A 12350-nucleotide genomic window follows, 5' to 3' on the forward strand; every position below is an offset into this window, starting at 1 on the left:
ATGAACTTACAGGGTTAAAAAAGCATCGATTACAGCCTTTTTATTCTTTACGACTGTTCTATCTCATCTTCGCCTGAGCAAGGGGGAAAATCTGAACAAAACGAGATGGACATGCCCCTGTTCTTTTTTACTTTTAGCTTTATAGTTGGTTTTTTAATTTTTTTCTTTGGGAGTGTGTGTGTGTGTGTGTGTGTGTGTGTGTGTGTGTGTGTGTACAAAAACAAGAAAGGGAATACACATATTCTCTCACTTAGCTATATCCCCAGCTCTATGGTTCTGTTTTCTGTTAATTTTCTGTGAGGTTAAATGTGTTAATCACTTTCATTGCTCACTGCTCAAGTCTCTTATAGGAAAGAAGTAAATTTTATGAGGGCAGGGATTGTTTTATTCAGTGTTGTGGCCTCAATGCTTTGGAAATTTTCTGGCGTATTTTGCTTGTTGGATGAATTTCTCCATTGCTCAGCCCATCCTAAGTTTAAATATAATTGTCACTGGTGCTGTGGAAAACCAGCCTTAGATACTGGGGGGCGGGGGGTGATTAAAGCTCCATATGGGAGGAAAAACCTTCAGTAGTTAATTTTGGTAGAAAAGATGCAAGGCAGATAGGTCCTACATAGATTCACCGGTTTCCTTCTATGAATAATTTATGGACCATGAGTTCTAAGGATTTAGGTTTGCTGTGGGAGATAGAAGTTACAAGGAATAAGGGGCTGGGGCATGCTTTTAATCCCAGAAGCAGACTGGTTTACGTACTGAATTCCAGGCCAGTCTGAGGCATAGACTGAGACACTCCCACCTCCCCCCCACTCCCCCATCTCCCCTTTTAACAGTTGCAAAGCATAGGGATGGAGCTTTTGTTTCCTTGGAGAGTTCCACAAGGCTGGTGTTAGGAAGACTTCTCTAGATATAAAGTTGGTGGTTGGTGTCTCCCATCCCAGTGTTTACTTGAAAAGAAGGTCAAAGGTACAAACAAGGTTATGGAAAAGGAGATGACTAGGTAGTCACAGAAGCTTTGGGCTCATGGAAGAACTAGCCCCTTTTACAGCAACAGTCCTGGTTTATTACTAGACCTTGTCTCTGGCTTGTATAGCCTTAGTCTGTGCATTCAAGAGACTGTTAGATAGAAGGTAGGCTAGCATCACCAACATTAAATGCTGGAAGGTCTCTACTGCATACTGTGAATTAGCATAGCCAAAAGTCAGCAACTTCCCCCTATATCCCCTCCTTTTCTAATGGGAATGAAGAGTATCTCACACCTGAAATAATTCTAATCCATGGACTGTGCTTTCTTTGCCTGCAATGCCGTAATTTCCATGGCAAAATGAAATGCTACCAAATCAGGTGTCCTTCCCATTTCCCTACAAGTTGAGTAACATCTGAGCTTAATAACATTGAAAGATGTGCTAGAGAGGCGGCACAGATGTTAAGCGAACTTGCTGGATTGTTCTTGCAGAGGATCTGGGTTTAGCTCTCAGCACCACATGACAACTGTTTTAAAACTCCAGTTCCAGGGATCTAGCACCCTCTAGTGGCCTCCACAGTCGGGGGCGCGTGCGCGCGCGCGCGCGCGCGCGCACACACACACACACACACACACACACACACACACACACACACACACACACACACACACACACACACACACACACACACACACACCAGGCAGGGGAAATATTTAAGAGACAGCATGTAAGTAAAAGGGGTTTTTGTTTGTGTGTGTTGTTTTTTGAGACAGGCTGTCACTCTGTCACCCCTGGTTGGCCTAAATCTTCCTAGATCAGGTTGGCTTCAAACTCGAAGAGATCTTCCTGCCTCTGCTGGGGTTAAGAACATGTGCCACACAATAGCTAAAATAAATCTTCAAAACCCAGTAAAGATGGCCCATTAGAAAAGGGAAGAAGGTTCAAGGCAGAAACACTAAGATGATGTTAAAAGCACATTGTTGGTCTTTAGCCAATGGAAATCACCATAATCTCATCCAATGGATGTTAAGCATTGGTCAATGGGAAAGGAACCTATCCAGTACTGAATTACTGATGGGCCAAGGAGAAGGAAGATAATGTCTCATATGGAACAATGGGGTGGATATTTCCTAAAATATCCAGGGTGGGTAACTCGTTTTAGGGTAGTTCACTCTTTTATTGGGGTTAGTAGTTTTCGCTCAACACATCCATCTTCTAGGTACCTTGCATCCTCTCCCCACCTTCTTAAAAATCTTTGGTGATGTCTGAGGAGAGCAAGCTTAAACTCAACACAGGACCACTTGAAGAAAGACTGGGACTAGGGATGGTGGGACTGGAGGGAAGGGCGATGAGAACCCGCCCACCTTCCCGCCCCCCAGCGGAAATTGCAATTCCCCTCCGGATCGCAGGGGGCACTGCAGGCCCCGGGGAGGTTAGGGCGGAGCGCTGCGAGGGGCTGAGAGCTGCTCCCCAGCTCCGGAGCGCTGGGGGCGCTGTGCGCCGCCCTGGCTGTGCCTCCGCTCCCGGCCACGGGGGGCGCTGCGCGGCGCCGGTGGTTGGTGGTGGCTGTTGGGGGGGGTGGGGGGGAGCGGCGGCCGCGGGTGGTGCGGAGGGAGGCCTTGCGGGTGGATCGGGCGCTTGGCGGCGGAGGTGGTGGGAGGCGGCGGGCGGGAGCGCGGGTCCGTCCGGCCCTGGCGATGGCGGACGCGGCGGCCTCCCCGGTGGGCAAGCGGCTGTTGCTTCTGTTCGCGGACCCTACGGCCTCAGCTTCGGCCTCGGCCCCCACGGCGGCGGCGGCGGTGAGCGGAGATCCTGGGCCTGCGCTGCGCACTCGGGCCTGGAGGGCCGGCACGGTGCGGGCCATGAGCGGGGCGGTGCCCCAGGACCTAGCGGTGAGTGGCGGCCGAGGCGGGCACGCGAGGCCGGGGCTGCGGGGCCTGTGGGCGGCCTCCCCGGGGGCCTTTGTGAGGGGGTGGTGAGGCGGGGGTGACCCAGTTCCGCGCCCCCGGCTCTCCTGAGCGCCCCCCGCCGGCACCTGGGCGCCCGGGCATTCGGGCTCTGGCCGGCGTTGCTTCCGCGTCGGGGTGCGCGCCCCAGTTTCTCCTGGGGGGCGGCCGGGGTGCGAAGAGCTGCTGCTGCTGCTTCTAGCCGGCAGGCCCCGCCTCCTGGGCGACCCTGCTCCGCGAACCCCCCCACCCCCTACACGCCCTCGGAGCAGGCTCTCGAACCCTGGGTTCCCGGGTCCCTCAAAATTCGGCTAGAAGACGCGGACTGTGATCCCCAGGCCGTCTTGGGGGACTCGCTCCGGGTTCCCCTCCTCCTGGAGCTCTCAGAGCGGCCGGAATGTGGGCAGTTGCGGGAGGCACTGAGGCTGCAGTTAAAGCTGCTCGGGGCTCTTTTTTTTCTAATCTGGCACTTACTTCCTTCTTGTTGGAGCAGTGCTCGGCCTGACGATCCCCAGAAAGACCAGTTCTGTGGTCTGATTTCGAACGCCCTTTTCTTTGGCGCTTCGAGGTAACAGGAGCTGCAGTTTTAGCTTTTTGCTAAGTTTGAGGTCTGTGCTAGCCTAATGAGGCTGCTGAGTGGTGCTTTTGGCTTCTAACTTGGTTACTCCCCTAACTAACCTTGAGAGCTTTTGCTTTGAAACTTTGTATTAGGGTTTGGACGCTTGCCTCGTTATATTTTGTGGTGAAAGTTGCTCGGTAAGAAGTTAACTAGCATTCGAGGTCCTGAGCTTTTTGTTGTTGTTGTTAATGTGGCGGCAAAATGCTACCTTTGAATTTTGCCAGGCCTCTTATGTTCTCCTCATTCTGATAGCGGCTCTAGCTTCTCTGGTGAAATAGAGCTATGAAAAACAGGGCGGGAAGGGTGTTTTGGGATTATCTATAGATCAGTAAGCAGAAAGTGAATATTCTTGATGAACTGAATTCAGTAGACATTTTATTCACTAAACAGAAACGTATTTTGTGAGATTTAGGATTAATGTAGTTGCGTGCTGCTGGTTTCTCTGGACTGTCTGATCAGCAGTCTTTGGGGTGTTTGTTTTACGACTTGTTCCCTGGATCAAGTTTACCTCCCCTGCTTCAATTGACTTTCTTGGCTCATTCTCCGGGGTGTATGACGAAGGCCTGTTAAGGGTATTTATGAAGCTTTAGTGAAGTGAATTTTTTAAAAGATGCCGCAGATATAAGGGGTTCAGGATGTAGTAAAATGGAGTTTGACTCCAAATTACTTTGCCCTTGTGTTCAGATCAAGGCGGTTTCTTTCAGATTAACAAATTCACCCTCCAGAGCAAACCCTTCAGATCCACCCATATGAGCATACTCTGACCTGAGGCTTTGTCATTCCAGCTTCTAGACTGGGAGTTACTTCCCAATTCTTTGAATAGTTGTTTCCATGTTTCCACTATCAGATGAGTTGAGCTAATGAGCTATGCACCTGAAATGGCTACCCATTCACTTTGGTGGTGTTGGTCTCCCTGAGGGCAGAGGGTTTTGAAGTTCACATAGTGTTGGACACCTACTAGGGCTAAGTTCTCAATAAGTTTACCTCTTGACCAGTAGGAAGTGGGTCTTCCCTAACCCTTTAAAAACTTGCAGGGGTTCTTGGGAAATGTATTGAGGTCTTGTATGATGCAATGTGAGTACAGAAGTAAAGGTAACTTCGGGTTGGGTACATTTGTTCTTGCCCTGTACTTTTATCCAGGCACATATATAAGAAAAGTCACAACAAAAGTCTGGGCCTTTAAGGTTTTTTTAAAGCCATCTTGCAGAACTGTTCTGAGGTTCTTTTAATGGCAGTGACTAGCGAGGGATCTGAATTTGCCGGCCTGTTTTCCGTTTTCATTGACGAGAATGCCTTGGACTCTGGGCATGTGGACCTTTCCAATTTGCACCACATTGTAGTAAACACAACTGTCTTCCAATCAAAAGTGTTCTTCCTGTACTCAAGGGTGGAGTTTGCCAGCTGCTGGCCGGTGATTGGGCAGATTTTCTTTCAGTCATGTTTAAGAGGTTTTCAGGCGTGCTTAGTTTTGAGTAATGCATAGCAGGGCGCCCCCTGTTAAGGATGAGTAATTGAGGGTTGGATGAATGAGTTTCTCAAGTGATTGAAAACACATTGCTCAATTTTAGGCTCCATTAATACCCTCTTTCTAAATACTTGTTGACCCAGAAATATTTAAGAGTATACTAGTTATACATTTAATGAACCTGTTTTTTTTTAATTTCATTATTAATGTCGTATGCTGCTTTAAGAAGTGATGTGAAAAAAAAAAGAAAATCAATACTCCATTTCTTGGAAATTTTGTTCTTGAGGGTCTTAAGAGTGGGTGTCTTCTCCAGTGAGCTTCCCTTTGACAAGCAGCTACTGATTTTTAGCCGGATACAAATGCAATTTTCCCCTTTTTCAGACTGTTGACTTTGTCTTTCAAAATATGTGTTTTGTTTTTTAAGTTATGTTGCAAGATTATTGAATTTTTGCATTTATTTTATTTTCTAATCTAGTTGTACAATTTGAGTTCCTAAGTCACTATTGGTCCATGTAAGTCCCAGAGTCTTTTGAGATTATTACATATATAGGGGTAATAGACACATAGACAAAAATACCATGGATTGTTCTCTTGGTTATGATAGTAAAACTATTTACAGAATGTCAGTTGTAGCCCTGAGAGCAGTGTATTTTCACCCTGCCAGCTTCAACTTACCAAGGAAGAATATGATTTTTTTTCCTATAAAAAATAACTTCTACTTACAAAAAAAAAAATGAGGACAAAAATAGGGTTGGATCAGTTGGGAGGGGGTGTCTCTGTGCACAAGTCCTGCTGTAGAGACTGACACTGGGGTGGGTGCACACCTGGGAAATTATTCTCTGCACACATTTAAACAGACGCTGGCTCAATACACAGTATTTGCCAGCAGCTCTAAAACCAAACAAGCCTATTTTACTTTCTTTAAATGAGTGTCTTTGCCTGCATATGTACATATACAGCAGTGCAGGCCTGGTGCCTGAGGTCAGAAGAGGGTGCACGATCTTCTGGAACTGTAATTATAGACAGCTGTGGGCCACCATGTGGGTACTGGAAACAGAACGGGGTCCTTTGCAAGAGCAGCCAGTGGTCCTAGCCACTAAGCTGCCTCTCCAGCCCTGCTTTATTTAGTTGAACATTATATATCATGGACATAATAGCTATATATATTGTAAACTCTTCCCAATTCTCAACCCTCCCAGGGGATTTACACATGCTAGGCAAACACTCCCAAATCTTTATCATTTTTAATAATTACTTCATACTTCACAGAATGGGTGTGCCATTATTTACTGATTTATTCTTATTTCTCTTGGTAGAATCCACTTTATTTAATTTTTTTGTCTTTGTTTTTTCTGGAGGAATAGGGAATATTCTAACATGTCTTTTGTATATTCTTGTGATTTAGTTTTGTGATCCAGGTTTCTTTTGTGATTATAGGCATCCAAGAGTGAGATTGTCAGGTGCAATGTGTGTACTTTTATTAAGTAATGCATGGATGTTTTCCAGTCACCAACAGTGGTGGAGGTCTTACTTTCCTTCTCTGTCAAAGACATCATCAGTCTATTGTTGTTGCCAGTCTAGGCAGTGAGAAACAGTATCTAACGTTTTCATGACTGCTGGTCTCTTTCTGGATGTGTTTCATCTCTTTGCTTCTGTCCTATTTATACATCTTTCCCTTACTTGACAAATGAGCTGTGTTTTTCTCTTCATATTGTTATTAACCCTTCTAGTATATTGGTTAGGTTGGGGGTTTTTTTTGTTTTTTTTTTTTGTTTGTTTGGTTTTTTTTGTTTTGTTTTGTTTTGTTTTGTTTTGTTTTGAGACCGGTTTCTCTGTGTAGCCCTGGCTGTTCTGGAACTCTGTAGACCAGACTGGCCTCGAACACAGAGATCTACCTCTTTCTGCCTCCTTAGTTTATACTGGGGTTAAAGGCTTGTGCCACCACCACCTGGCTCCCCACCCCACCCACCTCTCTTTCCCTCTCTCCATTTTTCTCTCCCTCCCCCACTCAGTGTCTGTCGTCTGTCTGTCTCTCTCTCTCTCACACTCACACACACACACACACACACACACACACACACATACACACACACTGTCTTGCTTAGAAAGAACTTTCTAACCCTTAAGATTTTACAATTATTCTTAATATTTTCATTTTAATCTTTTTTCCCCTCATTTTCTTTTTTGAGACATTCCCCCCATGTTTCAGTGGTATGCTTGGAACTCATTAGGTAAACCAGGCTGGTGAACTTAAGTGCTAGTTAGTATTAAAGTCATTCTCCAGTACTCCCTGCTTCTGTTAATCTTTGGATCTGCCATTCACCTGATATTTTTTTCATTGGATATAAAATAGGCAGTCTACCCTTTTTTCCTACTAATGAGTTGTGGCATCACCATTTTTATTAGCTAAAGCTTTATTGCCACAGCACTGTGGGGTTAAATGGTGCTGTAAAGGTAGCATTGGAAAGTGTGTCTGCCTTAATGTTTTAATTTTTTTTTTCTTTTTTCTTTTTTTCGGAGCTGGGGACCGAACCCAGGGCCTTGGGCTTGCTAGGCAAGTGCTCTACCCCTGAGCTAAATCCCCAACCCAATGTTTTAATTTTTAATCTTTCCTGTTTCAGGGTAAGAATTGCTCTAAGTAATCCCTTTGTGATACATAGTCTAGCCTCGTTCTGGCTAGTTCCTTGTGATTCCTATCTGCGAGTCGTCCTTGGGGCTTGAAAGTGTATTCATCTTTCCCACCCCCTACTGTTTTTCATCCTTGGTCTGGAACTTGATATGTAGATGAGGCTGGTTTTGAAGTTAGAGATCCTCCTGCCTTAGCCTTGTAAATATTCTGAATACAGGTGTGGCCACCACACCTAGATTAGAGAGTTTTAGATAAACTGGGTGAGGAGATTCGTGCCTCTATTTCCCAACATTTTGGAGTGTAGCTTTAAGTGCAACAAGGTTCTTCTCATTTAATAAGAATATAGACTGTTTAGTTGGGTCCCCTTTAAGAATGCCTATCATGTTAACTCCAGATCTACTCTTTTTTTGGACAAGGATTCAGGATGTAACTTGATTGTGTAGACCATGCTAGAGCTCAAAGATTCCGCTGCCTTGAGTTCTGGGACCACCACTCTTGGTTTTTTTTTTAATATATTTCTTCTAAATGACCCCTTTTCTCTTTTTAGAATTTTTTTTTTAATTTACCTTATGTGTTGAGTACACTGTTCCTGCCTTCAGATACACCAGAAGAGGGCATCAAATCCCATTACAGAAGGTTGTGAGCCACCATGTGGTTGCTGGGAATTGAACTCAGAAGCAGTCAGTGGCCTTAAATGCTGAGCCATCTCTCCAGCACCCTTGTTCATTTTTTTTACCCTTGTTCATTTTTAAAGAACATTTCTTTTGCCTGGTGTGGTGTAGTGGTGAATTGCTCCAGGCCGGAGGAGGGAGAATTCAGGCCAGTCAGAACTATAGTGCACTGTAGGCCCACAAAAGAAGACTGCCAAGGATCTTACCAGGCTGCCCAGGGTATCCTGGAATCTGAGAAGCCCTTTCCTTAGCATCCCAGGTGCTGGGATAGATACCAGGTGTGTTCTGCCTTCTCTGCACTCCATTTTTTAGAGTTTAGAGCGAGCCTGCCCCCTCCTTGCAGCGACCATCTCATCCCCCTTAGCACAGCATCACAGCTTCCCTCCCTTTGTGCACTTGTGTGGGGTGGGGTGGGCTCCTTCTAGACTCTCTCACCAAGTCTCAGCTGGCCTGGAGCTGACCTGCTTCAACCGACCTGTGCCTGCCTGGCTAGGTTTTGCTTTTGTTTTTACAGTCAGAGCCTGGGCTGGTCTTGGCCTGGTGTTATAGGTGTGTGGTACCAAGCTAGATCTTTCTTGTTTTTTTGTTTATCAGAGATTCATGTCATTAACTCTTTGTCTGCTGGCCACTTGTATGCACTCTATATTCTTCTAGCTGTTCTGCTGGTTTAGTTTTCCATTCACAAATAGACCCAGAATGGGAAATGAGAAACTCTTTCTGTTGTTGGTGATTTAACACTGGCTTTAAGGTCTGAGCACACCTAACTAACACCTGTTATTCACTCCTCAGTTCCCACTGCCTCTGACACTTTGGTGACTTTTAAGCCCTTCTAAGCCCATCATGCCCTCTGCTAAAGTGTTCTTTACTTTACTCTTGTTCTGCAAATGGGTAAAACCTTCCTGATTGTTAGTTGTGACTCACGTGGTGTGGCCTCTGAGTTTTCCAAGACCTTAAGCTCCATATTTTTAGAGATGTGATGGGTAATGAGGCTCTAGGGGACTGACTCACTAACCAAACTCTCTGGAGACTGATTTGAAAATCCATATGCAGGGTTATTAATTTACAGTAGAGGGTATATCTATAGAGATGAGACTCCTCATCTGCTCAATAAGAAGGATCTTTGCCTTGGGAAGAATAGACCAGGAAGACTGGGTGTGTCTTACAGATGTTTATAGAAAGCAGCCCTCATTCTGTGGTTTTCTCTTTCCCTAATGCTTTTGTCTCCCAGTGCTTTAATCCTGTTCCTTTTTGAGATAGCCTTGGTATGTAGCCCAGATGACCCCTGAACAGCCTTCCCCTCCGGCTTCCTGATATTGGGATCACAGATAAGCACCCGTATGCCCAGTCTGGGCTTAAATTTTCCTTTTCTTTCTGGTTCTGATGTGCCCTCCCCTTCTCTCTTTTTTCTCTCTTTTGAGACATTGTCTTTGTATGTAGACTTGACTGGCTGAAACTCCAAATACCAGACTGGCTTAAAAATCTCAGAAATCCGCCTGCCTCTGCCTCCCAAGTGCTGGGGTTAAAGGCGTGCCCAGTTTTGTTTTGTTCCTCTTGGCTTCTCCAAAAGGGTCATTTCAAGTTCAGTCAGCTCTCACTGCTAGTGAGTTCACTATCCACATATTGACCTTGCATGCAACAGAACTTTCTGGGACTAGGGATGTAGCTAAAACTGATAGAGTGATTGCCTGGCATCATGAAGCCCTGGGCTCCATCCTCAACCCCACATAGGTGTGGCATGCTCCAGTGCTCCCAGAACTAGGGGGCTAGAGGCTAGAGGAGCAGACACTTAAAGGCGTTATTAGCTGCAGATGGAGTTGAAGGCCACCCAGGGCTACTTGACCCTGCCTCAAAAAATAAAATAAACATTTGCTTTTTTAAAACTAATCCCAATTTATACCATGACCAGTAAGTAATACAAACTTGCTTAGGGAATGAGGGTTAATCCCAAGGCAATCCCTTGAGGCCCTTATTCTTTCTATTTATAGGCAAAGGGAAATGAGTCAAAGAGGCTGAGGTAAAGACATGGGAGAGCTGGGGTGCAGATCCTTACCCAACTTTGATTTCACAGCTTCTCAGAATGTTGTACATGTTTGAATTTTTATTCAGATTATCCCTGTTACACCCAAATACCTTACATTTAATATACTCAGTATTAGATGGGAATGAAAAATATCTCTTGAAAATTCAAAGAAACTATAAAGAGAAAATACTTACTTAAAAATAGCAGTCTGTAGACTTGTTTCATCACCCACTTTAGCTGTCCACAGATCCTACAGTTTTGTAAAATTGTATATAATTCATATTTAGAAGGAGAAATTCAGGAATCTTAGCAATTAATGTTTTATTTCCTTTACCCTCTGAAATCATCAACCCAGTTTTTCTTTTTTTCCCTTAAGATTTATTTATTATGTATAAGAACATTGTAGCTGTCTTCAGACACACCAGAAGAGGGCAGCAGATCTCATTACAGATGGTTGTGAGCCACCCAGCAACTTGCTGGGATTTGAACTCATGTCCTCTGGAAGAGCAGTACACACTCCTAACCACTGTGCCATTTCTCCCACCCTCATCCTATCTTTTTATTCTTATCTCTAGTATTCTCAAGTATACTTTACATTCATATAGTCTCACTGATTTTTTTCATCTTCTTTCCTATAGTTCACTCCCTTAAAAGTTTTATCTTTTAAGGCTAAGCCAAATTTAATTTTCCCTTAAAAATTGGTTATGTAAATAAGTGAACACACTCATTGAAGAGAAAAAAAAATCTGACGACAATTATGTCTTCTACCCATAACTACTTGTCTCAGCCTTAGTCGGAGAAACCACTCTAATGAACTGCTGGGAATGTACAAACTCATGGCTGCACAAGGTGCTGAGAATAAGGGTGATGTCCATCCCTAGACATGTGTTTATCCACTCCCCTCTGAACTGGGGGAACCAAGCAAGCACAGAGTGGGGGAAGTGTTGTGAAGTAACAAGGTCCAGGGCAAGGCCTCAGATACTTGCTCTGGTCTGTACCGGAAGTCAGGTGCAAAGGGATGAGGGGCTTAGGCTTATAGACCACACACACTCTTTGTTAGTTGTTGGCTGCTGAAAGTCTTAGGCTTTCAATTGTATACCCACTGGTGACCCCACCAGGCTCCACCAGATAGTTCCAATCCAGAGGTCACAGGGCTGGCCCTGGTTAAAATGAAAGGGTCACAAAAGTCATGAATCTGGAAAACACTGCTGGGGGGGGTGTGGTGTGGTGTGATAGGGATGGTTAGGAGAGTAAGTCTGGGGAGAGGAGTTAGGCTGTATTATATACATGGATGAAATATCAGAACAAATAAAAAAAGTCATGTGAACCCACTCTGTCCCACTCATACTTGTATCTACCTGCCTTCAAATAATCTGCAACTTTCTTTTATCCCCATGTCTTGAGAGTTTCACAGTAGTCTGAAAGTAGATACCACTTTCTAAAACTCAGATTGACTTAGTTAGTGACTGTTTTGTTTTGTTTTGAGAAAGGGTTTCACTGTTTAGTCTGGCTGTTCGTAGACTAGGCTAGCCTTGAATTCACCTGCCTCTGCCTCCCAAATGCTGGGATTAAGTGAGTGTACCACAACTCTGGTATACCTCCTCTGTAACACTTCACAGGATCTGTTGTATTTTAGTCATCTAATTATAAGATTCATTGTAAACTGAATTTATTTTACCAGGTAGCATTGTCTTTTCAAAATTTATTTTGTGATATCTCCCTTGCTAACTTTAAAAGTAGGAGAATGATGGTTCTTTGAAGTTCTGTAAAACAAGCAACCTACCCTTAGAATCATCTAGGGACTTCTTAGCTGGGAAGTAAAAACAAAAAGGATGACTAAATAGAATAATGCATCCATCAAAAGATAAAATATTAAAATGAAAAATGGATAAAGAAGAATAAAACATAAGCAAACATACAGCTGAATGTGCTGGCACTCAGACCTGCAACCCAGCACTCAGAAGGTCGGATTCAGGAAGATAATGTATAAAGCCTGCCTCAAGTAAGTAGTGAGGTTAAGGCCAAGGTTAAGACAACT

General features: G+C 44.5%; 1 protein-coding gene across 4 annotated transcripts in view; it reads left to right on the plus strand.

The window, feature by feature from the left end:
* The first annotated feature begins 2533 nt into the window (after positions 1-2533).
* The window catches only part of Kdm3b (lysine demethylase 3B), a 55138-nt gene continuing 45321 nt past the window's right edge, over positions 2534-12350 (plus strand). For 3 of the 4 annotated variants that reach the window (XM_087593509.1, XM_087593510.1, XM_087593508.1), the window contains exon 1: positions 2534-2854. Coding sequence is in view for 2 of the 4 variants with exons in the window: in XM_087593508.1 (XP_087449634.1) it covers positions 2660-2854 (195 nt within the window). In the remaining 2 variants the exon portion in view is untranslated. The remainder of the gene's footprint in view (positions 2855-12350) is intronic. The other variant, NM_001427469.1, reaches the window with a different exon arrangement.

Source organism: Rattus norvegicus, chromosome 18, assembly GCF_021556685.1.
Source record: "Rattus norvegicus strain SHRSP/BbbUtx chromosome 18, alternate assembly SHRSP_T2T, whole genome shotgun sequence".
Classification (NCBI taxonomy): Eukaryota; Metazoa; Chordata; class Mammalia; order Rodentia; family Muridae; genus Rattus; species Rattus norvegicus.